This window comes from Onychomys torridus, chromosome 13, assembly GCF_903995425.1.
Source record: "Onychomys torridus chromosome 13, mOncTor1.1, whole genome shotgun sequence".
In the NCBI taxonomy this organism is placed as follows: Eukaryota; Metazoa; Chordata; class Mammalia; order Rodentia; family Cricetidae; genus Onychomys; species Onychomys torridus.
Window position 1 is genome coordinate 53,534,952 of NC_050455.1, and position 27,966 is coordinate 53,562,917.

Genomic DNA, 27,966 nt, shown 5'->3' on the forward strand with positions numbered 1-27,966 from the left:
CCTCAGCAGCAGCAATGCATACTGGGAGTCACTAGCGACCTTACCTCAGCCTTCTCAACCCCCCTTGTTAGGGAGCATCAGCCTGTTTTTACAACAACAAACTTTATGCCTTAAGTTAAATTACAGCTACCCAAGTTTACAGTAACAAAAGTGACTATAGCCTTGGCATGGTTGCTGAGAATAAAGGAAAAAAGCACTTAGGATTTTTTTTAACCAATTTCTATTTTTAAAATCAGGAAAGGCCTTTTATATTCTCTCTCTCTGTCTCTCTCTCTGTCTCTCTCTCTGTCTCTCTCTCTCTCTCTCTCTCTCTCTCCTACCCACAGGAAATGGAGGAACAGCCAAGTGTGTTTGATCTACTTGGTTGGTTTCTATCCCTGTCATTGAAGATGTCATTAGTAACCCATCTTACCACTATTTCAATACTGTCCCTAAATGCTCAGACCTTAGCTGCCCCACTGCTTGTCCATCGGCTACAGAGATGCCCCCTCCTCGGTTTGTCCCAGGGACAATGGCTTCGGTGGTTATCACCACATGTCCCTTACAGATGGGCTACTGGCAGCTGCAGCCATTATTTTGATTACTGCTACTCCAATAAAATATGAGCCCTTGGCCTAGGGCCTGTCCATGCTCTACAGTCTGGTTTCCATACAAAGCGACGTTAGCAGCCCTGCACAGCTGGGCTTGTTTAACACTTCCCCCGGAGCTGGTACTTTCCATTCATCTTAATTTCCTTCTTTTTCCTTCTCTCCATCGCCTATCTGTGGCCCACAGAGCCGGCATCTTGGTACAGTTAACGTCACTCCGTGGCTGGCCTTTCCTGTTAAAGCACCCAGAACCCCCACCTCCTAATAGCTATCCTAGGCTTTCTGTAAACCTGGCTTGGTCATTGGCTACTTGGGGTTTCAAGGGTCCCTGGCAGCTGTGGCATTGGCCTGCCCCAGCCCAGAATTAACACTAAGTGAGTAGTTCTTGTGGAGTTCATGTTGATCTTCTGTCCAGTTAACCAACGCCAAGTGATAACCTTCTTACCAACTTCTTTCCCTCTCCAAATCCTAAATCTTGGCATAATTCTGTGTGCTGCAGTGTGCTACAGAACACTGGAAATACTGCATGTGAGCCTCTTGAAAGATGCATTAGCTTCAGGGTCAACATTCGTCACCAAGTGCTATGATGATTTATGTCTTCAATTAAAATCTCCTCTCCCTTTCAGAAAACGGGGCTGAGTGTACTATGCTCCTTTATATTCTTGCCACTTCCAAAAGCCTCTGACTTTGTTCTCACCCAGCGCCCCTGGCTTTCACTGTTGATTCGGGAAGTTGATGAAGCAGGAAACCTTTTGGTAATTTGACAGCAGGCAGCCATCGTTTACTTTACCTTGGGTTGATGGTGTTATTGTTCTGGTTGACCGGGCATCATTCTGAGCTTTGTTTCCTTATCTTTTCGAGTTTAAAAGCTGTGGATTCTTGTAAGTCCCATCACTTTCTAATTGGCTCTATGTAAGTGAGGGGCGACTCCTCCCAATTCCGGCAAGTCAGTTTAGGAAACTGGCTCTCTGATACTGTTCTCCTCGTCTAAAGAATCTGAGATAAGGGATGGTGCAAGATTAGATGTCTATTTTTTTAAATTTTTTATTTTCTGCAAACCATAAACCATGACCAAAGATGCCAGAGTGTATATTTCTCTTTCATTGATTTTTTTTTTCCCCCTGGCCTCTTAGGAGCATATCCTTTAAAGAAAGATTCTTACCAAGTTTTATGTTAAGACATGAATGAAAACCTAATTATGAGAACTCAATCAGGAGTCTCATTCAAGTTGCTTGATACCACACATATGGTTTCATATGATGAAGCAGGCTGTCCCTGGAATAGCACATGGACTGTCTAGTCAGACAGATTCAGAAAGATTTGGGGAATGTCCCAGTTCTAAGGAATGCTGTTCTTGAAGAGTCTAGAGACTGTGAACACTTACCCCATCTTCCTCTCTGGAGGGCAGCCATGCATCCTCCATTCTGGTTCCCCTCTGTACCTTCTCTGAGTCTTGGGGAAATAGTTAACTTCTCATTGAAATGTTTGTTCGCCTTTCCTGAGACATGGTAGCCAAGCTTCCTCTACCACACAGAAATCTGGGATCCCTCCATGTGCCTGGGAACATGGAGGAAGGGAAGGTGCCCATGAGGACACACAGAGTGTCCCCCTTAACAGCTGCCATGTACATTTTTTTTTCCTGCAGGAAGATCCACGGCTGAAATTTCCAGTACATATGCGGTCAAAAGCATCCTTAAACCCCAATGACCTGGGCCCTCTTCCTGTGAGTATACTTCAGAGACGTGAAATGGTCTAGAAATGTCTGCTTACCTTCTCAGTGTTCACGGAGAGGCCTGCAGGTCTTCTCCAGATTCTCTGGGCCCATTGGTTGGTACTCCTTAGAAGGGCTAGATATTAGGGCAGTTTGAAAGGCACATTATAGTGTATGCAATACCAGTATTTGTGAAAGAAGGCTTTTAATTACTAGCCATTAGTGGAAGTTAGTTTTTGATCTAGGACATGTGCAAGAGGTATACACTGCAGGTGCCAATTTAAGCAGCATGCATTTATTTTGTAACCTAGCAACTAGTGAGCCCCAGCCATACTACTAAGTCATGGGAACAAAACCCATAAGAATACTGGGAAAAGAAAAGGCACAAATAACCACAGGAAGTTTCTCTAAGTCATTTAACCTGTAGGGTTTGGGTTTTTTTTTTTTTAAGTGTTTTTCTTTTTTTTTTTTTTTTTTTCTTTTTTTGGTTTTTCGAGACAGAGTTTCTCTGTGTAGCTTTGAGCCTTTTCTGGAACTCACTTTGTAGACCAGGCTGGCCTCGAACTCACAGAGATCCACCTGCTTCTGCCTCCTGAGTGCTGGGATTAAAGGCGTGTGCCACCATCACCCGGCTTGTTGTAGATTCTTTACAAACTTCATGGGGTTTTGATTTTTGTTTCATTTTATTTTGCAATTTTGTTCTCTTTGGGAGCATGGTATGATTTGGTCTGCATTGAGTTTGGGATGAAACTTTTGACTGTCTGCCTTTTTCAACAGCCCACCCTTCCTAAAAGATGCTAGAGGTGTGGAGACAGGGTTGAGTTGGGTTGGGTTGAGTTGGGTTTGGTTTTGGGGGTTCTAGTTTTGTTTTTTTTTTTTTTTTTTTAGACAGCCCAGGCCAACCTGGAACTCAAAATCCCCTGCTCTCACTTCCCAGGTGCTAGGATAGCCAGCATGGACCACCTCACCCAACTGCTAACACTGTTTTGAAGTGGGAATGGTTGCTATTTTCCAAGAATAAGAGCCTTTCTGTTACTGCTGAGTGGTAGACTATGACAGAACTTGGGCCAGAAAAGCCCCGGGTTGGTCTTCATCCATGAGATTTGCAGTTAACCCTCACCGTCCAGATGTAATTGGTTCCTGGCTTCTGAGGGGAACAATCTAAAAAGGCAATTTTTTTTAAGTATAAGAAAATCTCTTGGGCTGGGGAGATGGCTCAGTGTATAAGCCACATAAGCATGAGGACCCAAGTTTGAATTCCTGGAACCCACATGAAAAGCTAGACTTGGCCACATGCGCACCTGTAGCCCTAGGGCTACAGAAGGCAGACTAAAGAAACACTGGAGCTTGCTGACTATTAGGCTACTTCCAGGTTCAGGAAAAGATCTTCGAGAATGAGTAAGGTGGGGAGTATGAAGATACCTGGTGTCTTCCTCAGACTTCCACACACATGGGCATATACGCCTGCATACATGTGTGCACATCTTTGTTAGGTTAGAGAGCAATCAAGGAAGGCAGCCAACAGTAACCTCAGACTTCCACACCCATTCCCGCACCTGTGCACAAGCACCTTCCTATGTGTACACCCAGATACAGAAGCAGAGGAAGGAGGGGAAGCTGGTCGGTTGCTCGGCCCTGGGTTACTCAGCCTTTTAATAGAGACTAAAGCTACTGTGTGCTACATGTTTATACGAGTCCTCCTCCTTCCTGAAGTACACAGTAGGTATTTTAACTAAATTGAACTCTCCATACTGGACTCTTTTTAAAATATATCTTAGATTTATTATTTTTAGGTGTCTTTTTGTTTTGCCTGAATGTGTATATGTACACTATGTGTATGCCTGACACCCCACAAAAGTCAGAAGAAGGCAGCAGATCCACTGGAACTGGAATCATGGATGGTTTTGAGGCACTGTGTGGGTGCTAGGAAACAAACCCAGGTCCCCTGCAAGAGCATCAAGTGCTTTTAATGTCTGAGCCATCTCTCCAGCCCCCATTCCCATCCCCCTCACCACCACACTGAATTCTTGAAGGGTTTAGTGGGGTTCCCATGGAGCACTATTTCTGGTCCTTTTTATGGTGAAAGCTTGCGAGACACTTGTTAGCTGTGCCCTGAGTTAGCGTTAGTTGACATTCTCCGTAGGAAGATGTCCCTAGCAGAGAAGAGTGAAAGAAGGGTCCTGGAGTCACTGTGGATTTGGGGACCACTGACCGATGTCTCTGTTCTCTCCCCCTCATTTTCCTGGATGCTAGCCTGGTTGGGAAGAAAGGATCCACCTGGATGGCCGAACATTCTACATTGACCATAGTAAGTAGACCCCGCTGTGCTCACAGGTGTGACAGGGTACTGGAAGGGAAGGGCAGCACAGATGTGATGGTGAGGCTTTGTCATTTTACTCCCTGTCCAGGCAGCCAGGTGTTATGTGGAGAGAATGATACCAGAGACTCAGTGCCCTTATACGGTACTGTGCTTTCCTTCCAAGTTTGCTTCCGGGCAGCCCATTGACCTTTCTCACCCAACCTGATCTTGTGACCTATTAACTTTTTTTTTTTAATTAAAAATTTTTTGTTGTTGTTGACAGTCCCTTGATATTTGTGCTTTTAATAAATACACTCTGGAAATAGAAAATAAGATTAGACGTACTGATTTAGTTTTACAAAAAACAAATCCACATGAGCCGTGTTTTCAGCTGCATATGCTTTCAAAACACTGCCTGGGAAGATGCCCGCTCTGACCTTATTTTCTATCATAGCATGTTTCCCTGCACCCAGCACACTAATGATATATGTAGCTGTTTTCCTGACACCGTAGGATTTGCTGAAGATACTTGCTTTAGCACCTAGGAATACATGTGTGGTTTCTCTGTTCATTTAAAAGTTAAACAAATCAGTGTTTGCGTTTAGCCAGGGAGTTGGTTTTGGAGGGCCGGGGGAGGTTTTTCTTTTTTTGAGACAGTTCGTTCTTCATGGAATTATATTCATATAGCCCTAAAACTTCTGTAGAAAGAAGTGGGGGGGGGCATTAAAGAGGGCATCAAACAAAGTTCAAGTCTGTGTGCAGTAGTGTGGGTAGTATCTTGTTCTGTATTTTCATTGAGTCAGTAAGCAGGAAGTGAGCTCCAGGTTTCAGGATTTGATAACCGAGCAGAGTGTATTGATGAGCCTGCTGTTGAGAAGCCTATCCCCAAGCAATGCTCATATGCAGGCAGGTGGCCATCTTGGAGAGGAAGGGGAGGTTAGCTCCTCTGAGTATCGCTAGGGCACCCAGTGTACTCCAAGAACTTGCCTTCAGGCATGAGAGTTAGTGGGTTTGAAGTCAGTAAGAAGGCCCAGCCAAAACTCAGAAATGCAGCCCTGTTCTGAATGGTTAGCATGTAAAGGAGGCTGGCCTGGCACCCAGGTAACTGACAGGTGTGAGGACTCAGTTTCACTCTACAAACAGTCGGAGCATTGAAGGTCTCTTTCCCAGAGTAGAGTAACAGTGGTCAGATTTATTCTTGAGAATGAACTTTGGGCAGACCTGTGGAGGAAATCTTGAATAGAGGCTAGTTAGGCTGTGGCACTGGGAGTCTGGAGCATAGACTAACTACTCCAGGAAACAGATGCAAGAAGGGAAGTGATGGCAGCTTGGTGGTCACCAAGGACAGGCAAGGGCATGGGCAGGTTGCAGACTCTGACAGTGGATTATGATACTGCTTTGTTAATCAGGCGTTTGTCGCTGTGACAGATACCTGGCGCAGACAATTTCAAGGAGGAAGAGTTTCTTTGGGCTGTCAGTTTCAGAGCTCCAGCTGTCCTTTGCTCCTGATTTTGAACCATCACAGGGGTAGAAAGCATGGCGGAGGTTCATCATGGCAGACAGGGAAAGACTGACAGAGTATCTAGGCCAATGGGCATTCTCATTTCTCCCCTTTCCATCCATCCGAGCACCCAGCCTGTAGGACGGTGCTGCCCACGTTCAGGCAGCTCTGAATTCCACCCCCTCAGTTAATCCTCTCTGGAAAAGCCCTCACAGACACACCCAGTGGTTGGCTTCACTAATCTCAATTCAGGCAAATCAGCCATCCAGATTAATCCTCAGGCTGCTGACCAGAGGATCTGGTTACATGGGGGCACTCCGTGGAATCTCAGGGAACCCCTGTGCAGGTGTCAGGGATGGAGTCTGGCACTCAGTCTGGTCAGAAGATTTGGAAGTCCTCGAGTGTTGGCAGTGGTTGGATTATTTTCTGTTTTGATGACAAATATCAGGTCAACACTGATATTACCCAAGCTGCTATATAAAGGCACGGTTCTGTCCAGCTGTATCCAGCCATAACCTGCTGTCCTCTGCAACCTGTGTTTGATTGGGTTGGATTTTCCACCTCAGTAGCAGCCTTTACTGTCCAGAGTCTTCTCCTTTTAGACATTAGACAATCTGAAGTACCCTGACCTGCACCCGTCAGTGTTCCCTGAAAGTTGAGCTGCTCACTTGTGTCCTTTTTCTACCAAACCCCACGCCCCAAAAGAAGCCTTGTAGATGTATAGTCTTAGGGTTTTGTTTCCTTATGTAGACCACTTTTATCACCAGTATGTATTCAGTACACAGAATGATGTGTTTCATCATGACATTTGCACGTGTATTAGCATCTGCTTTCATCAAAATCAGCCTGGAGCATTTCTTTTAGCCATGCCTCTGCTTTTGTGAAGTTAATAACATCAGGGTATGTAAATTAGCTGAGGTGCCTGTTAAAGTTGAGTCTGTGCATTGCCCTAAGCTCACCCACGGGCTAAGAATGAACAGGGTGAGTTTCCAGAGAAATAATCCCCCCTTTTTCTCTTTTCAACTTAGAAGTACTTGTTGTACCCCAACCTGCCCTCGCCATACGCCATATCTTTTTTCATCTGAGAACCCCAGAGCTTCACCTGGTGCCCCCACACCCACACACACACACAGGCCTCTCTGAAGCCTTTTAATCATGCGCAGGTGAAACCCCACAGGACCCAGGCAGTTGCTCTATGCCTGGGCAAGTGGTGGTGTGGCTGGTGAAAAGCAGTTTGGGTCACACCCACTCTCTTGGAAGAAAGGAAACTGCCTCCTGCCCAGCCAGGTTGCGAGAGAACCCTTTCTCTGGGATCTTGCTCAGCTGTGTCTCGTTTTGTGTGTGTGTGTGTGTGTGTGTGTGTGTGTGTGTGTGTGTGTGTGTGTGAGAGAGAGAGAGAGAGAGAGAGAGAGAGAGAGAGAGAGAGAGGGAGAGAGACACCAGACACCACCTCCGCCGCTTCAGGTGTATGTGTGTGTGTGTGTGTGTGTGTGTGTGTGTGTGTGTGTGTGTGTGTTGCATGTCTGTGAGTATGTGAGCGTGTGCGCCCATGTGTGGTGTGTGTGTGTGTGTGTGTGTGTGTGTGTGTGTGTGTGTGTGTGGTGCATGGGGTGGATTATTCATTTGTTCAATGTAGAGTCCCTGCTTGAAAGCCATTTTTCAACATCATAAGCAGATTTTAAGAAGTATTTGAAATGAGAAAAAAAAATGTGTATGTGTGTTAACTTCCTAGAGAACTAAAACTTCTTCTGCCTTTTGGAAATCAAGATCAAGTTATAAACCCTTGCGAATAAAGGGGTTTATAATTGAAGATTTACCAAACTGCTCTTTGCCACAAAAAAAAAAATTGCAAAGACATGGTTTGACTTGTTGTGCATTTTTGTATTATTTTTAACTAATCATACATATGTTTGCCATGTACAGCAGTGTTACCTTCTAACCCCCAAATACTAAACCCTCCCTGGGGTCAAGGCAAAGGGGCTGGATGGACTTTGGAGAAGGAAATTCTTTCTTAAACAATCTGTAGGCAAAAGGAATTAGAATTAATGCCCTGACGTTTTCAATGTTTTCAGATAGCAAAATTACTCAGTGGGAAGATCCAAGACTACAGAACCCAGCCATCACTGGTCCGGTCAGTATTCTCATGTTCCTCCCCTTTGTACGAGCTTGTGACTGCATATAACACACCCTTCGTGTATTACTCATTACTGTGATGTCAAGAGACTGGTGACGTTGAGTGGTTTAAGATTCATCCTGTCTCGTCAGTGAGTTTTCCAGATGGGGTACAGTTGCATGGGCTTGAAACATTTTCTTCCCGGTCCTTTGTAAAGGGATGGTCTTAATGTATAATTGGGGTTTTCTCCTGTTTTTTAACAGTAAAGCAGAGTTTAGTGGAGAGTATTTTAATATAGGCTTAAGCCTGAGAGTTAGGAGAAAGAAAGTCACTCGGAAGAAAGGAAACAGACACCTTGTACCCAAAGGTGGGGACTGGCTCCTTAAGAGTCACTCAGCCAGGCGGTGGTGGTGCATGCCTTTAATCCTAGCACTTGGAAGGCAGAGTCAGCCTGGTCTACAGAGTGAGTTCCAGGATAGCCAAGGATATACAGAGGAAATCCTGGCTCGGAAAAAAGAGAGAGAGGGAGGAGAGGCATTCCTTTTTATAGGCTGCAAAACAAGTCCTGTATTTATTTATAGGATGTTGTCATTTGTTTTGGGACAAGGATAATGAATGCATGCTAACCAACTCTAGTCTATTCCACCTTTAAAAACCTGTTGAGAAGAATTTCAAAGCTGTGGATCCTGCATCCTCAGCTCTGCGGACTCACTGACTTTGTCCTAGTACTGTTCATATGTGTTGGCTAGAAAATGTCATACTTAGGGGTAGGATGCCCCTAAAATTTCTCAGCATGCTGTATTCATGGGCAGAGGGGAAATCCTAAGCCCTGCTTACAGGGACACACTCATCAGCAGGGAGTACATGGTGGGGTTTGCCAGTGAGCTACAAGTACTGGGAGATAAATTGGGGAGATAGATACAGGATATTCACTGGGACCAACAGGAGATGGCCAATTTGGGGTTCTTATTAAAATAATTCAAGAGCACTCCTGTGCAAGTTTTGTCCCATCAGTATGTCTTCATCGACAGAGGAGGTGCTCATGAGGACCCTCCTTTCCCCGAGGAATTATTGGCAGTTAATGGTTGCTGGGGGTTGGAGGTGATATGATTTCTTCAGTGGATAATACATTATCCTCATTCTAAGAACATAATTTTCTCCCATGCACATGTAAAAAGTCACAATAGTCTGTGATGTTTTGTTGTTGTTGTTGTTGGCTATTGGGGGCTTGGAGCAGGGGTCGCTGTCCATGAGACCCCTTTGGATAGTGTCTCAACAAGATATCACCTATTCCTAGCACTAGGAATACTAGGTTTTACTTGGTCTGAAAACAAGTAACTCCATTTGAAAGTTGGAGCACAGAACTAAACAGAGAGAGAGCTCAGCAGATGAAACACACATGGCTGAGAAACACTTACAGAAATGCTCGACATCCTTAGCTGTCAGCGAAGTGCAAATGAAAACGAATTTGAGATTTCATCTATCCGTAGTAAGGGTGGCCAAGATGAGTACAGCAAATGCCAGCTCGTGCTGGTGAGAAAAGGGGGGAACACTCATTGCTGTACAGTTGCTGTGCAACCAGTGTGGGGGTCCCTCAGGAAGCTGAGACTCAACCTACCTCAAGATCCACCTGGACTTGAGCTCTACACCCGAAGGGCTCTACATCGTACTACAGAGGCACTTGCTCACCCATGTTCATTACCACTCTATTCCCAGTAGCCAGAAATTGGGAAAGGCCTACCTGTCCATCAGCTGATGAATGGATAATGAAAATGTGGTACATTTACACAGTGAAGTATTACCTAGCTGTTAAGAAAAATAAAATCTGTCAGTAAATGAATGAAGCTAGAAACATGCATCCTGAGTGAGGTAACCCAGACCCCCCAACACAAAGATTGCATGGAATTTTATGTGTGGGTGTTAGCTTTTAAGCTTTCAGTGTGTGTGTTCAATCTAAATACTCATAGAAGTTAGATGCCTAGTCAGGGAATGAGAAGAGCAGATCTCACAAGGAAAGGGGAATAGAATTTATTGTTACAAAGAGATAAAGGGAAAACTAAAATGGGATAGATGGGGAGGGGATGGAAGAGCAGGGTAAAGGGGGGAATGTGAGGAGGGGACCACTAACACTAAAGAATCTTTGAAAAACCATATGGAAACCTGCTACTGTGGAAGCGTCCTAAAACATACACATATATGAAAAGAATTTAAATGGGGTGACCATATGGTAGGGGAGGCCATGCTCCAAGCCAGATTCTTTTACAGAGCTGAGGGAAGTTACTTAGAGACAAGGTAATGGATCTGTCTAAGTTGGCATGAGAAAACTGGGGGAGGGTCCCCCCGATTTTAGTCACAGTTAATCTTGACCGACAGTACAGATAATGCTTTTCCTCCTCGGGCTCTCTGTTCCCCATCTGTCCCCTCCATCTTTCTGCCGGGAGGTTCCTCAGAGTGGCCTCCCCTAGGCTCCCATGAAATAACCCCCCAAACTCCATCAGGTTTCTTCTTCTTAACACCCACCACCTCATCTGTTCACTTCTTGTCTCCCCCCTGTTTACTAGCATGTATTCAGAGTCCAAAGTAGTAGTCCTCATAATGACGTTTTCATACATACATAGATTTCATGCATCCTATATATGAATATATATGATGTGCTTCAGTCACACCCACTTAACCCCTTACTGCTGATCTTTTCCCAGTTACCAGATAATCCCCCTTCTATTATCATGGATTTTTTTTTTTTTAAATCTAGACTCTGTCTGTAAGAGAAAATGTGATACCTGTCATTCTGAGTCTGACTGACTTCATTTTTCCATGACTTCTGACTCCATCCGTACGACATAATCTCGTCCTTCTTTATGGATGGATACAATTGTGTGTAGCCCATGCTTCCGTTATCGTTTGTCTTTTGATGGATAGCCAGGCTGATGCCCTGCCTTGGCTTTCTAGTGAACTGCTTCCTTACTACTGTGACCCTCCACCAGCGTCTCCAGGAAGGAACTAGGGAAGGACTTTGTTTTGTGTTCAGTCTTTTTTTTTTTTTTTTTTTTTTTAAGCACTTAAAGGGCTAGGCAGAGAGAATATTTGCTGATGGGTGAACAAGCAAGCCACCAGAGAGGTCAGCACGTAAGGGATGCAAAGAAAATGACATTTGTGACGGGACATAACGCCAATGAAATGAAGGCCATGATGTATGTCATCTTAGTTTATATCAGAACCCTATGTCTTTGTTCTGTGCTGGTGGCTGTCTAGGTATTAGCAAGTGTCAGAACTCATATACAATTTCATTAGATACAACTCTGCCTGAAATGCATGGGGAAATATGGTCAGCTCTCAGGCTCAGTAGAAACCCACAGCAAGACAGGCCTACAGACAGACAGACAGACCATAGGCCGTGTGAATTACCTATAGGACGTTCTTGAGCATACACAGTATAAGAATAGATGTCTTCTTTGCTCTTGTATTCAAAATAAATGACATGAACTTTTCTATAAAGAATGGGGGTCTTTATTTGCCGGGAGGGGGGCAGGGAGGTTCATGCCTGAAAACAGAAGGCAAAGGACAAAGGTTTTATTCTTCATTCTGTCTCATCATGGTCAAGACCAAGAATAACAAGGTGCTTGAGTCCAGGAATTCTTTGCTGAGGGTTGGTATATGTTATTAGCCCCAAACGATACCAACATAGATCTCACCGCCCGAGTTAATAAATTTGCTAGAACACAGTGAGTGGCGCTCTGACTGACGCAGTTGCTGATATGTCACTGTTCATATGGTTCATACACACAGACACACACACACACACACACACACACACACACACACACAAACCTTTTCAGTCAACCTCCAGGCAGTGGCCTGACTAAAATACTTCATAATATAGCATATAAAAGTGATTAGAGTACCCACATTCAAATACTACTTTGCCACAAGGCATCCTAGATCTTTCCATGTGTTGTTTGCTTTTGAAACAGGGTCTTGCTGTGGCCCAGGCTGGTCTCAAATTCATGATCAGTGCCTCAGCCTCTCAGGTGCCCCCTAGCTAGGCTATCAGAGTTTTGGATAGTTGTATCTGACTAAAACCTTGAGCCCACCCACTCCCCACTCCCCAATGGAGTGATCTGTGCTTCCCAGAGAAGATGTTCAGGTTTAAGGGAATTCTTACCTAGGCCCTACTTTGATTTCGGTTACTGATAAATGACCCAAAGCCCCCTGGGGAAGCTTACAGTTCAGGTAACAGTCTGTCAAATGAGAACTTGGAGGCGGGCCTGCTTGCTGCTCCATACAGCGTTACTTCCAACGGTGAGGGATGCTGTTTTGCTTAGCTGGTTTTCCTGTACACCCCAGAATCACCTTCCCTGGGAATGGCGTTGCCTACGGTGGGCTAGGCCCTCTTAGAGAAACTGACAATCAAGACAATCCCTAGGCAGACATAGACCAATCTGATTTAGGCAGTTACTCAAGTGGACAGTCAAAACCAACCAGAACACCAGGAAAAAAAACTTGTGACTCCTCAATTTAAATACTTTCCAGAATGATATTTACTCAAAATTCCCACCCCCCGACCCAGATAGCAGTCTGCTGTCCTTTCTGTTTATGGTATTTCTGTATACGTTCTTTTGGGTTGGTTTTGTAGTACTAGGAGCCTGGTTTTGGAGCCCAGGGCCTGGCACTTCTTAAGCACACTCTTTGCCACTGAGTTACGCCCCCATTGCTTGATGTTTTGAGACAGCATCTTGATATATAGTCCAGGATGGTCTTGAACTCACCATCATCCTGCCTCTGCCTCGTGAGTAATGAATTAGTAATAATGAGTACCATGCATGGCTTCCCACAAAGACTTTTTAAATGACAACTATGTATCATTTGGGGTTGTATGTTCAAGTGCCATAGCCAACGATGCTTAACTCTAGGACAGACAAATGATATGATTATAAAAGATGCTCTGTATCTGTGTATCTCTGTGTGTTACCCTGACTCATACTCTGGCAAAATTCATATAGAAAACACACTGGTTTGTGCAGTGTGGTCCTGAGATTCCTTGGCCATCGGTCTAGTTGTGCCGATTAGCCCTCATCATTTCTAAGACTTTTCCCCCTTCCCTGTGTAGACATTATGCAGATTTTCTATAGAAAATGAGTATTTAAAGTTTGCAATTCATGAAACTCTGCCAGCATTGGCTCACTATACATAGAATTTCAGGCATATGTTTACATTATCTGTGTGTATGAATCTCTCTCGCAGGCTGTTCCTTACTCCAGAGAATTTAAGCAGAAATATGACTACTTTAGGAAGAAATTAAAGAAACCTGTGAGTAATCAATTCTTCGAAAAGCTCTGTGTTTTACTGTGTTCCTGTCACCAAAGTTACCTCATTGAAATTAGCCTGTTTGTGACTTGTCTATGTACACTTTCCTTTTTCACTGTCCATTGGTCCACCCAGATCTTCTATCTGAATCTTCTTTTTAACAGAAATGATAAGGGAAGATGAATTCAGTATCACTTATCACATCACCTGAAGGGCAGTTGTGTATGCAAGACATAAAAAGACATATGGTTCTTATGGAAGAGAAAATAAGTTGAGACCAAAGTCAAATCTGGGAAAACCAGAGTTACATCTCTTTTTTTGTTGTTGTTTTGTTTTTTTGTTTTGTTTTGTTTTTGAGACAGGGTTTCTCTGTGTAGCTTTGGAGCCTGTCCTGGAACTCACTCTGTAGCCCAGGCTGGCCTTGAACTCACAGAGATCCACCTGCCTCTGCCTCCTGAGTGCTGGGATTAAAGGCGTGCGCCACCACCGCCAGCTTCAGAGTTACATCTCTATATTCAGGGGTGCAATTTTAACTCTCTAACATGGATATTTTAACATGAAGTTTACAACATATAATAATACTCGGTAGTGATGAGTCCAAGTGTGTTTCTTTTTTTTCTTTTTTTCTTTTTCCACAATTCTCCCAAACAGTTTTACAAGAGACCCTGTGGATTTTTACACTCAGCCCTAAGTTGGTACTGTGTTTCCTATTGGCATGTCTTTTCGCTGCCAACTTCCTGTCTTCTGTGCCCCTTACCTCTCTGGGATGGACCTTAGTTCTGCGCTTCCGTTTGCTCAGAAACTTGATGCCTCTCGGTGTGAACCCCAGCATAACTCCTCCTTTACCTGAGGCTGCCTCCCCATCTCTGCTCCCCCTAGTTGATATCCAGTTCTGAGCATTGTCCTGTGGTAAAGATGTGTACTGACAGCTTCTGCTCTCAGTCAGAGAATGTATCCTCTGTCCCACAGTTGTGACTCAGGCTCTTCATTTATAACTGGAGACTCTTTGCCCTTGACGCTCACGTTGGGACATACAGTAGTGTTTCTTTGTGAGATATCTGTGTGTCCTCCTGTGACAAAGAGCTCCATGCTGCTGCCCATCTAGGACGAGGCTAGCCTGGACTTCATCCTTCCAGAAGGCTGTTTGCACACCTGACTTAAGGGCTGGGTATCATTCAGTCAACTTTGGGTTTAGGGGTGCCTCTCCCAAACTTAGTAGGTTGGGGGTCCTACTTCCCAATGACAGCACAGTGAACTTGCAGGCATTGTGGCTTGCATTTCCCAGCTGCAGTTTCTACCAGGCATTAGTTCCAGCTTGCCTGCAAGTTATTACTTAAAGGTTTAATTACCTGGGATTAAGTCTTTCTTTTGACCGAACCAATATACGGAGATGCCTGTGGGTGAAGTACCCATGTCCACATAGTGATAAGGATGAGTTTCTAGGCTCAGCAGATATTCTCCTGAAGATATGTGGCTGGCTCGGCCTGAGCAGCTGTGAATGGATGCTTCTGTGTGTCCCAACTTGACACAGTGAGATTCTCCATCTGTGTGAGGACAGACCCATAAAGGAGAGACTCTCAGTGGAGCCAGTGGTCACTGCACATTTATCTGAAACTGTCATCATTTCTGCCTTTTTGTTATTTTCCCAGGGAGGGAGGAAGGGTATGTGCGTGCGTGCGTGCGTGCGTGCGTGCGTGCGTGCGTGTGTGTGTACTGTATGATCATGAGCTTCTCTTTTCATCTTTTCATCTAGGCTGATATCCCAAACAGGTTTGAAATGAAACTTCACAGAAACAACATATTTGAAGAGTCCTATCGGAGGATCATGTCTGTGAAAAGACCCGATGTCCTAAAGGCTAGACTGTGGATTGAGTTTGAATCAGAGAAAGGCCTGGACTATGGGGGCGTGGCCAGGGAGTGGTTCTTCTTACTGTCCAAAGAAATGTTCAACCCCTACTACGGCCTCTTTGAGTACTCTGCCACGTAAGTACATGGATGACGTTTACAGTGTATGCCCCTCCCCCATCGCTGGTAATAGCTTTCTTCTTAATGAATGTAAACCACAGTTAAAAGACAAGTAACTCCCCTCTTTGAGATTCCAGTCCCTCCCAACCCCTGCCACCCTTACAAGTCTAAAAGCAAGTTCTGATCCAACATGGTGAGGTGCCAACACCATGAACACCTGTGAGTGGTTGTTCTTCTCCTGTCACTTGGGCTCACAGAACTGAAACTGAAAATGTGTTAGGTAATTACAGGGGGATCAGGGCATCTTTTATTTGAAATATTATTCTAATTGAAGGGAGGCCTTCTCCATGTCAGCCGTCAGAGAGCTGCATGAACAAGGGTTGTTTCTGAAGTCTCACTACTTAAAAGGCAAATTATGAGGGCATTGAAGACCCATGCTTGGCAAACAAAAGACATTACCCTGGTCCTATAATAGAAGAACCAGGCTGTGCCTTGCATTAGGATTTCATCGTTTCCTGGCAAGGGAACTGAGGCAGATCGAGTTGTTTTCTCAGCAAACATTTGGCTCCTATTTTCTCCAGGCTGAGAATGCTCAAGAGCTTGAGGCTGATCCTGAACTCCCAATAGAACAGTTGATCTTGGCAAAAGAGGTGTTTATGTAGCATTGTTCCAGTATGGACTGCAGTGCGTGTGGCTTCTCCTACATCTTCTTTCTGGTACCTTTATCACGTTTGGAAGGCTATCTCAGGACAGTCTTCAGTTGATCTAGCCAGAAATTGCCTAGGTTGGTAGTGAGACTTGTGAGAATCCACTATAGAAAGCTGGCAACACCACCGAGGTAGAAAGCAGGGTAGCAGCCGAGGTCCTTCCCTCTCCCTACATCTCCGAGGTCACGCCTGGAAAAATCGGTCTGCACCGCCCAGTTAGAAACTCCTTTTCCTCATAATTGCGAGTCCAAAGGGGGCTGTGGGGTGTGTCCTGGGGTTCACATTGTTGAGACGGCCGAGTTCTTCTCCCAGTGCTCTTGAGATCACTTAACCACCGAGAGTTGGACCTGTAGGGAGTACCCCAAATCAAAAGCCTCTCAGAGGAATCAACCTTTTTTGATCACAGAAACCGTCTACAGAGCTTGTGTCCTTGAGGATCTCTGCACACCCTCCTACACTGTGAGCGTTCTTAGCTTCTCAGGATGTCTGCTTGACTTGTTTGAAATTGGCGTGTGTGTGTGTGTGTGTGTGTGTGTGTGTGTGTGTGTGTGTGTGTGTGTTGACCTGTATTAGTGCACATGTATACATGTGTGTATGCAAAAGACAGCCTCAGGTATCCTCACTTTGCTTTTTAAGACAGTCTCTCACTGGCCTGGAACTTTCCAAGTAGGTAGGCAGCCAGAAAGTTCCCCAGGGTTCCATCTGTTTCAGCCTCCTAAATCCTGAGACTTACAAGCATGAGTCACCACACCTTTTTTTAAATGTGTATTCCGGGGATCAAACTGAAGCCTGCATGTTTGCAAGGCAAGTGCTTTATGACTGAGCTATCACCCTGGGCTCCTGAAATTGGCATTTCTATACATAAGAATTAGGCAACCTGCTCCAGGAACCCGTAACTGTAACTGTCAGTTACAGAAAAGGGTCTGTGATTGATGGGTTACATCCCCCAGCTCATATCAGTCGCACAAAGTCCCAAAGGTGTGCAAGTGCACTGTAAAATGGGGTGATAGTGTTTCAATGCACTGTAAAATGGGGTGGTGAATGGGCAGTGCACTGTAAAATGGGGTGATGAATGTGCAGTGCACTGTAAAATGGGGTGACAGATGTTACAGTGCACTGTAAAATGGGGTGGTGAATGGGCAGTGCACTGTAAAATGGGGTGATAGTGTTTCAGTGCACTGTAAAATGGGGTGATGAATGTACAGTGCACTGTAAAATGGGGTGACAGATGTTACAGTGCACTGTAAAATGGGGTGGTGAATGGGCAGTGCACTGTAAAATGGGGTGATGAATGTGCAGTGCACTGTAAAATGGGGTGACAGATGTTACAGAGCACTGTAACATGGGGTGGTGAATGGGCAGTGCACTGTAAAATGGGGTGATAGTGTTTCAATGCACTGTAAAATGGGGTGATGAATGTGCAGTGCACTCTAAAATGGGGTGACAGATGTTACAGTGCACTGTAACATGGGGTGACGGGTGGCAAAGGAAAATTCACCTCTCGGATTTCTTTCTTTCAAGTGTGATTGGACTTCTTTTCTCTTTTCCTCCACAAAGGGACAACTACACACTGCAGATCAATCCCAACTCAGGCCTCTGCAATGAAGACCATTTGTCCTACTTCACTTTCATTGGAAGAGTGGCCGGCTTGGCAGTGTTTCATGGGAAACTCTTAGATGGTGAGTTACTGCAGAGGCTTGTGGTAGTAAAAGCAAGGCAGACCTGTTTGTCTTTCTGCAGTCTGGGGTCTTAGCCTACCTGTGGATGATGAGTAGGAGCTTCGCTGGTTCTCTGTAGCTGTTTTTATTTTTTTCTCACTAGAGATTGAACCCAGGGCCTTGCACATTCTCTCAGAGCCCCAGCCGACAGTGTGTGGCTTCCCAGCTTTTCTCTAACAGTCTCTTCTGGTACCGTCTCACGCACCGAAGACAGGGCATCCACATATACTTACTCTTTGTAACTGTGAAGTCTGAGGCACAAGCCACTCCATGCTTTCTTTTCAGGACACCTTTCCTCTAGTGAGAGCTAGATTCGGTGACAGATGGAAAATTTAATTGAAAAGTTAAATCAATGATCTAATCCATCAGCAGCTTGCCATTGCTCCATTTGTTCCCAAATCAGTTTTTAAGGACTTCAAAGTGATGTTATCACTCAGCTAAAGCCTTAACCCTAGAGTGTCCTCTGCAGTAAATGGAGCAAATTAGCTGTGTCCTTCTTGAGAGGAAATATACAGGAACTCCGGGGCGTGAGAAGTCAGGACTGAAAGCCCCGCCTGAATATCCTGAAGCCTGTCATGCAGGTCTCTTATGGACTTGGTGGTCTCAAAAGTAGTCCCCTTACATAAGAGAGCACTAGAGAAATCATGAGTGAGCAAAAAAACCGTGGGAAATTTCAGACTTGGGTATAAAGTGGTGACGGTAGAGAGGGCTGTGGCAAGGGCGTTTGGCTGCTTGCCCAGTAAATAAGTGATGGACCCACCAAACTTTGCTTTCAATATCTTTGTACTACTAATGGCTAGCTAATTGTGACTCTGGTATCAATATTTGATTTTGTGGACACTGTTTCTTACTTTATCTGTCCCTGTATGCATAAGGTGCGTGCTACTGTGTGATGATGCACTGTTCAAGTGTGTGTACAGCTGATACTTGCTTCTGATTTTCTGTCCATGTGTGTATACAGTAAGTGCTCCTTTCTGACTGTCCATGCGTGTATGTATACAGTAAGTGCTCCTTTCTGACCCTGTCCATGTGTGTATACAGTAAGTGCTCCTTTCTGACCCTGTCCATGTGTGTGTGTATACAGTAAGTGCACCTTTCTGACCCTGTCCATGTGTGTATACAGTAAGTGCTCCTTTCTGACCCTGTCCATGTGTGTGTGTATACAGTAAGTGCTCCTTTCTGACTGTCCATGCGTGTATGTATACAGTAAGTGCTCCTTTCTGACCCTGTCCATGTGTGTGTGTGTATACAGTAAGTACTCCTTTCTGACCCTGTCCATGTGTGTGTGTATACAGTAAGTGCTCCTTTCTGACCCTGTCCATGTGTGTGTGTATACAGTAAGTGCTCCTTTCTGACTGTCCATGCGTGTATGTATACAGTAAGTGCTCCTTTCTGACCCTGTCCATGTGTGTATGTATACAATAAGTGCTCCTTTCTGACTCTGTCCATGTGTGTATGTATACAGTAAGTGCTCCTTTCTGACCCTGTCCATGTGTGTATGTATACAATAAGTGCTCCTTTCTGACTGTCCATGCGTGTATGTATACAGTAAGTGCTCCTTTCTGACCCTGTCCATGTGTGTGTGTATACAGTAAGTGCTCCTTTCTGACCCTGTCCATGTGTGTGTGTATACAGTAAGTGCTCCTTTCTGACTGTCCATGTGTGTATGTATACAGTAAGTGCTCCTTTCTAACTCTGTCCATGTGTGTATGAATACAGTAAGTGCTCCTTTCTGACTCTGTCCATGTATACAGTAAGCACTTTTATGACTCTGCCCATGTGTGCATACAGCTCATTTTTTACTCCAGGTCCCTCCTTTGCTTATGTCAACCTGTTTACCCCTCTACCTTCTGAGAAAGTCAGCTCATTAATCGTCCGCCAAGCAAGAAAACACTGAATTCCTGTGAGGGGAATATAGAGAAGTATAAAACATGGTTCTGACCCCAGTGACCTCATATTTAAGGGAGAAAAAGACAGACAAACAGCAGTGATGGCCGCCCAGCTGCACATTGGCAGGAGGAGGCACAGACGCACTCTCTACCTTGGGGCTGAGTGTCCTGGAAGATCAGAAGCCAGGTGCATTTTGTCAGAACCTGTGCTGGCCAGCACTCAGCCCTGCAGAGGGAAAAATGGCAAGAGCCAAGGGTGCATGGGGACCTAAGGTGACTGGGCTGGTTCCCTCAAGGGGATCATGCATATGTCAGGGATCCACAGGTCTTCAGTTTCTCAGCACATGAATGCCCCGTTGGCGGAGCACTCACAGCCCACCTGCCCCTGTGGTCAGTGTCATGTTTTTACTTCACTAGACATGAAAGTGTGTTGTCTATGGCCCTGGGGGACTACACTGAGCCAAAATGAAGCTGCTTGTGCCACAGGGCCCTGGGGCCCCACATCTAGAGGCCAAGGTACAGCCTTCCTGTGGATGGGTTCCCAGGAAGACATCTACCTGGTCAGGGAGTCTTCTCTGCCATGGCTTCCTGTGCCCTCGGCAGCCCTCGTGGACCATTGCACAACCTGCACAGGGGACCTCTGTCAACAGCAGTGTCCAGGAACTGGCACTGAGATGCAGGCAGAGCCTGCCTGGGCTCATTGACTCAGCCCTGCCCCAGGAGAAGTCTCCTTTCTGGCCCAGCCTCCCTGAAACACTATACTCACATAACAGCCCTCTGCTGACACCTGTTCTTCTTCCAAGCCTTGGTGGCATCACACGCTTCTGCTTGGCCCAGGGCTTGTTTGTTGTCTCCTGGAAGCCATTGTCTTCTACTGCTTAAACCATCTCCAAGTACAGCCATCCTCCACACCACTCCACTGCTTCCTAGGCCCCTTGTCCCAGTTCATTCCTGTTGCCATGGTAAAGTACCCTTACAGAAATCAGTGTGGGGGGATGAGAAGTTAATTCAGCTTATGGTTCCAAGTTACAGTCCCATCATTTAGGGGAAGTCAAGGCGGGAACTCAAGCAGCTCGACACAGCGCATCCACAGTGAAGAGCAAAAGGAATAATAAGCACATCTTTCTTAGACTGATCAGGACCCCTTCCTAGGAAATGACGCCTCATGCACTGGGCTAGATCTTCCTGCAGCAGTCAACAGACTAAACTGATCTAGGTCATTCTTCACAGAGCATGCCTTCCTGGGTGATTCTAGATTGTCTCGGGTTAACAATTAAAACGAACCAGTGCGCCCTCCTCACTTGCTCATGGATTACTCTGGTAGACGGTCCTTGATCATTCAGTCATGACCTCCCATGTATATGGAAAGCAGTTTACTCTTTGATTTCCTTCCTAGACTGCATAGCAGTGTCCAGGGCTTAAAACTTAACCAAGCTTTTGCCGTACATATTTCAGGATTCTTCATCCGACCATTCTACAAGATGATGTTGGGGAAGCAGATAACTCTGAACGACATGGAGTCTGTGGTGAGTAAAAGCAGCCATCATATAGCCATCACAGGCCATTTGCCCCTTACAGACGCATGTCAGAAACCATATTTGCAGTCTCAGTAGTTGTTATAGGTACAGTCACTCCGCATGAACTACAGGGAGGAATTGCTTGCCTGAAAGCTAATTGATCTCGCTGATCTCTGTAATAAGCAAATTATGGTTGATTTCCGAAAGCCATGGCCCTTAGGTGGGTAAGTCCCAGTTCCCACTGCTTAACCAGCTGAGACTGGATGAGCAAATTAAACCCAAGGGACGTCTGAAACCCTGATGTAGCCTCATTGTCCACCTGAAATGTTAAAAGATCCCGCCTTCTCTTTTCTGCCTTCATGGAACTAAGTGGTGGAGGTGAGGCCAAAACAGTAGTCATCTAGACGTGATCATCTTGACACAGTGGAATAAGTTACAGTTACAGAATGAATGGGAGAGTAGGGCTTGAGTAGTTAAGACAGGCCTTCCAGAAAGTGGTGGCCACATGGCGTGGTGCTGACTGCTTACCTGGGCTGACCGTGCTCGGTGCTTAGGCCTTACTTGGGCTGACCATACTTGGATAGGAAAGATTTTTTTCAAAAACAAAACATGCCCTTCTTTTCCTGAGTCAGGAAGAGGAGTTGGAGACCACTGTGGGGATACCAAACAAGGGGGGGGGTGTGCAGGGAGGGGGGGATACCTGAATTGTCTCATTATGCTGCTAACTGCCCTCCCAAGCAGGTGCCATTAGCCATAGAGAGCAGGGCGAAGTCAAAAATACTGTCACTGTCCAGAGGTCTTGTGTTTTAAATTAGTGGGGAGATGGGGCTGGAGAAATGGCTCAGTGGTGAAGAGTGTGTGCTGTTCTTGCAGAGGACCGGAGTTCGGTTCCTAGTGTGGCTCACAACTGACTGCCTGTAGCTCCAGCTCCAGAGGATCTGGCCCCCAGGGGCATCTGAACACATGTGCATGCTCACACAGACACAAAGTAAATCTTTAAATAAAGGAGAAGCGGTTTTGGTAGAGCAGGCTCCCTGACACTGTGGTGAACAGTGCCACCCTTGGGCATCTATGCATGGAATTATGCGAGGGTGAGTTTAATAGCAAGAGAGCCAGACAGGTTTGTGTTTTGAAAATAAATGCTCTCCTCTCCTCTCTGTGTCAATCCTGTAGGACAGCGAGTACTACAACTCTTTGAAATGGATCTTAGAAAATGACCCCACGGAACTTGACCTCATGTTCTGCATAGATGAAGAGAACTTCGGGCAGGTACGTGGGGCCAGCTCCCATGGCTCTTCAACATGTTTCCTTTGCTGTAGGCTGTAGCACAGCATGGCTAGACCGCTAAACAGCCACATCAACATTCGGCTTATTATTAGCCGGGACTAGGTATGATCTGGAAAAGCCTTCCATCCTGCTTCCTCAGTGCTCGGCTGCCTGTGTGTCTGAGCCGCCAGCCCTGTGATGTACAGTGCGGTGGTGTTTGAAGACGGGAAGGTTGGAGAATGGAGGGATGCAAACATCAGAAAAGTGAGAGTATGGGACTGCCCGGGAGTTACATCCACAGAGTACAGCTTTAGCATCCTGGGAACTTGGATGTGCCCTCTGGCACACTCCTTCAGCTGAGGCTTGTGCCCAATTGAAAGAAGTAGCAATGGCAACAGTGTCATGGGTCCCATGTTGGACCCTGCAAGAGTTCTAATCTTCATCCCTGGAGACTGATAGCTCCGTGAAATGGGAAGTGGGGGGTGCCAAGGTGCCCACTAACTGAGACGCTGCCACTGGCATCTGGAAGCTCCAGGAAAGGGGAATAAAATGCCTCCTCAGGCAGCTGGGTGTGCTCTCTCTGCCGTCTGACAGAGGGGACCCAGAATTCACATCTCTGGGCTCAGTGGTTGACTGGCATTTGGATCTCTATGGCCGTGATGGATGGATGTTCTCCTTGAACATGATTAATGTCTTGATAAATGGCTAGCACGTGAAAATGTTGCCCTTCATTGTTGCTAACGGACGAAGAATAATTAAACTCACAAATAGCCATAAAATAATTTACTTTAATGATAACATCTTTCCATGCTTAGCATCTTGGAGCCGTTAAAAAGGTTCATTAGACACCCTCCTGCACACGGAGCCCATCACTGGGAAAATGTTTTTGAGCAAACTCTGCTTCTTTTCCTTTTATAGTAAGATGTTATTCAATAATAATATGTCAAATAACTCCATGTCTTTGATTGCTTTTTTTTTCCCTCTGTAATCACAGACCTATCAAGTGGATCTGAAGCCCAATGGGTCAGAAATAATGGTAACGAATGAGAACAAGAGAGAATATATTGAGTACGTATGCACTTTTATTACATTTACTTTGTGTGTGTGTGTGTGTGTGTGTGTGTGCGTGTGCGCGCATGTGTGTGTGTTATGTTCATTTGTGTAGATGAAAGTGTGCATGTGTGGGGGAGTGATATCTTCCTTAGTCAGTGTTCATTCTATTTTTTTTTTTCTTAAAGAGGGTCTCTCAGTGAACCTGGAGTTCATTAATGCATAAAGGGGCACACCACTGTGCCTGGCTTTTGTGTGTGTGTGTGTGTGTGTGTGTGTGTGTGTGTAACATTGGTGTTGGGGACCAACAGTCAGGTCCTTCAGTTGGCACAAGCAGTTAAACAACTGAGCCATCTCCTCAGTCCCTGTCACTTTGACCTTGAAGAAATCAAATAAATAGCTGATTCGGTTGTTGTCCTTACCCAGAACTGCTCGTGCATACTACAGATGCGAACTTATTGTCAGTTTTTGCTTTGCTTTGACTTTTGAGACAGCGTCTCTCTCTATTGTATAGGTCTGACTATCTTGGAACTTGCTCCGTAGACCAGGCTGGCCTTGAACTCACAAGAGATCCATCTGCCTCTACCTCCCCAGGTGCTAGGATTAAAGGTGTGCACCACCAACGCCTGGCTTCTGCAGTTTAAATAATAGCCTTTTTTTCTTTTTTTTTTAATTTATTTTTATTTTTTTTTTTTTTTTTTCGCTTGGCCTACTGGGCAATCGAATGTGGGAGGGAAATTTCCCTTCTCTCACAGTTTCAGTCAACTATCCTGGAGGAATGCTGCAAGAGGGGTGTGCATTATGGTAAAGAGGAAAGTGTTCTTCAGGGATAGATGACTTGTCTGAAATTCAGAATTACAGCCATGGGAATGTCAGACACTCATGGGGTTGAATTAAAATATTCTGTCTCCTGCCTTGTCCATCCTGGAAGCCCAGGAAAATGCAGCAGACGTAGTGGGTTGTTCTGACAGTTGCTGTCTCTTGACTCAATTTCAGCCTCATTTTGTGAAATAAATCGTTGCGTCCTTCTGGAAGTCTTGCTCCTGACTAACACTGGATGCCCACAGCAGGCAGAAGGAACTCTCAATTGAGTCTGTTATATCTTCCTCTTCGGTTAGCAGCATGAATCCAACACAGAATTCTGGGCCCTTCCAAGATGCACTCTAGCCTAGGCCTGGGCCGAAGTGAGGGACGTAGAGGCATGCTTGGTTCACAGGCCCTGGTTTCTGTAGGTCGGTGGGTTCAGCCCACCCTGAGTTCAGGTGCAGCCTGTGCTCCTCCCTTTCAACAGGCTGAGTGCTCTCCTCATCTGAAATAGGTTGGTGGGCGTGAATTCAGAGGGCAGGTTGGGGTCTTCTATGTTAGTGTGATGTCAAGGAAACCTGCTGTCTAATCAGGAAGAAATGGGGAACCTTGCGGGCTGTACTCGGGAAACCTTGATGAAGAAGCATCAAGCTCATGTTGGGAGTTTTATCCATGGTTTGGTTTTGTTTGGCTTGTCACTTTTCAGTAAAAGTTCATGGCACTTAACAAATAAACTAGAAGTCAGCTACCGTGGTAGGCGTCTGGGCACATTGATAGGTTCACTTGTTCTGACCATGGTCAGTTTCATCAGATGCCACCTGGCAGACACCACTGGCCTTCTTTGTAAAGTGTTTTTGTTTTAATTATCCATCCCAGGATGGCCAAAGCCAAAGGGATTCTGACATATATCATGTGGGCCTAGGTCAGGCAAGGTCTCAGCTGTGTGGAATTGAAATCTCCCGCTGCTCACTGGCCCCTGTGGAGCCCGGGGTACTGGAAGGATGCTGCTGGGCAGTCCATTGCAGCCTAGCCCTGCAGTACCCCTATTATGTGTGCAGTGTGTGCTGCAGGCTGCTCCTCTGAGGTGTTGCCACCTAGAAGATGAGGTGAGCATCTGGATTGCTCACACTGAACACGGTCTCAGGGACAATTACAGTGATGTTCAGATTCTACCATTCATCTCTAAACTTTTAATACTAAAGTATTAGTATCAGTGACCAGATATGGTAGCAACAACTTGAACCTCAGCACTTGGGAGGCAGACTTTGTCTCAAAAATAATTTTATTTTTCAATATTAGCATATGATAAACTGCTCTTAAACCCATGTTCATATTTATACATACATGTGAATGGGCAGATATGTGTGATCATATCCTATGACTTTTTTTTAACAGATCTTTGATTTTTGTTTATTTTTATGTGTATGGGTGTTTTGAATGTAGGTCTGTATATCATAATGTGTGGCTGGTGTCCTTGGAAACAAGAAGAGGGTGTCAGATCCGCTTGGACTAGAGTTACAGTTACCCACATGTGAACTGCCATCTGGGTTCTGGAAATCAAACCCAGATCCTCTGGAAGAGCAGCTGGTGCTCTTAACAGCTGAACCATCTCTCCAGCCCACCTTTTCTTCTTTCTTCACCAAGTCCCATTTGTGGAGCACTTGGGTCTACTGAGGCTTGATGCAGCCCGGCAGACCAGTTACGCTCTTGACAGCCTCAGAGAGAAGATAGACGTCTCATGGATGCTCTGGTGGCTTTTAAAGGAATAGAGCAATTCACAGCAGATGCCCCAAATCCAGCCCCACCCCACCCCCTTGCCCTTCTGTTATCTGTGATTCTGTTTACCCTGTCTCAAGAGCAGGAGGCCCAAGTATAACGAGAGCAGTGACTGCAGAGTGCCAGCTGGCTAAGCATTTTCCTTTTTTCTCACAGCTTAGTCATCCAGTGGAGATTTGTGAACAGGGTCCAGAAGCAAATGAATGCCTTCTTGGAGGTAAGCCCCGCGAATGGAGTCAGGGTGGAGACAGCATGCTGAAGGCCAGCACAGGCAGCTCACCCTGTTGGCCATTTCCCAAGGTGGGAATGTCCCATGATGCTCTACCACCTTTTTTGTTTTTTTACGTGTTCCCTTGCTTTGCCTTTCTCCGTTTTTAAATCTGATTTGACTCCATTGTTGCTTGCTTGAGATGCCTGGAACTGACGGCCATCCTGCCTCAGCCTCCTGGGTGCTAGGATGATACCGCCTGGCTTCCACCTATATTTGTTTCGAATGTATTGATTTGTATGTGTGCACATGTGTGAGGATTGGAGGACAAGTCTAAAGGAGTTGGAGGTCTGTCCACCGTGTGGGTCCCAGGGATGGAACTCGGGTCCTCAGGCGGGATGGCCAGCAGCTGAGCCGTCTCTCATTAGCGCTTCCGCTATGTTTAAACAGAACTTTTTTCATACCTGGTCTGGAACCATTGCCTTGAAGTTCTAGTAGTACCCAGAGAGCTGCCTGCTACTGTGCTTCCACAAGTAGTGCCCCTTCGTTCAGACCTTACCCAACCCAGGCACGCTGCCTTTCCCTTTGTGACACTAAGCTTCCAACAGTCTCCTGTTGTTGTTTGGCTCTTTTGGGGCCCACCACCCAGCTCCCAAATAAATCACACAGGGAGGCTCATTCTTCATTATGAATGCCTGGCCTTAGCTTGGCTTGTTGCTAGCCAGCTTTACTTTTAAATTATCCCATCTATCTTTTACCTCTGGGCTTTTACCTTTCTGTTTTTATATACCTTTCTTTTCTTACTCTGTGGCCTGCTGTGTAGCTGGGTGACTAGCCTCTGGAGTCCTACTTCTATGGCTGCTTCTCTGTCTTTTCTTCCCAGATTTCTCCTTCTATTTATACTCTCTGCCTGCCAGCCCCACCTATCCTTTCTCCTGCCTCGCTATTGGCCATTCAATTCTTTATTAAGACATCAGGTGTTTTAGACAGGCAAAGCCAACACAGCTTCACAGAGTTAAACAAATGCAATGTAAACAAAAGTAACACACCTTAAAATATTCTATAACATTCTCTCCTTTTTGTCTAAATAAAAATAAAGGTTTTAACTTTAACATAGTAAAACTACATACAACAAAAACAATTATCAAGTAGGAATTACATTTACAATATTCTGACCATTTGTAGTTAGCATATTCAAAGAATTAATGCATTATCTATCCTATCTTAGTGAATCCAAAGTTTGATACCTAACTTACTTTCTATCATTAACTAAGGCAAACTGAAACCCTTTATTTAGTCTTTAACTCTATTTAACACCCAGAAAGATGCCAGGCGGTAGTGGTGCACGCCTTTAATCCCAGCACTCAGGAGGCAGAGCCAGGCAGATCTCTGTGAGTTCAAGGCCAGCCTGGGCTACAGAGTGAGTTCCAGGAAAGGTGCAAAGCTATACAGAGAAACCCTGTCTCAAAAAAACAAAACAAACAAACAAAAAAAAACAAAACAAAAAAAAAACCAGAAAGATGTAATATTCTTTGACAACAGAAACATTTG

General features: G+C 45.3%; 1 protein-coding gene across 7 annotated transcripts in view; it reads left to right on the plus strand.

Annotated features, from left to right (window-relative positions):
* Nedd4l (NEDD4 like E3 ubiquitin protein ligase) overlaps positions 1-27,966 on the plus strand; it is a 328,817-nt gene that overhangs the window by 292,070 nt on the left and 8,781 nt on the right. For 6 of the 7 annotated variants that reach the window (XM_036204597.1, XM_036204595.1, XM_036204600.1 and 3 more), the window contains 11 exons: positions 2,233-2,310; positions 4,552-4,606; positions 4,707-4,760; positions 8,171-8,229; positions 13,453-13,518; positions 15,269-15,498; positions 17,745-17,866; positions 21,250-21,320; positions 22,485-22,580; positions 23,572-23,645; positions 26,364-26,424. In XM_036204597.1, the coding sequence (XP_036060490.1) occupies positions 2,233-2,310; positions 4,552-4,606; positions 4,707-4,760; positions 8,171-8,229; positions 13,453-13,518; positions 15,269-15,498; positions 17,745-17,866; positions 21,250-21,320; positions 22,485-22,580; positions 23,572-23,645; positions 26,364-26,424 (966 nt within the window). The remainder of the gene's footprint in view (positions 1-2,232; positions 2,311-4,551; positions 4,607-4,706; positions 4,761-8,170; positions 8,230-13,452; positions 13,519-15,268; positions 15,499-17,744; positions 17,867-21,249; positions 21,321-22,484; positions 22,581-23,571; positions 23,646-26,363; positions 26,425-27,966) is intronic. The other variant, XM_036204596.1, reaches the window with a different exon arrangement.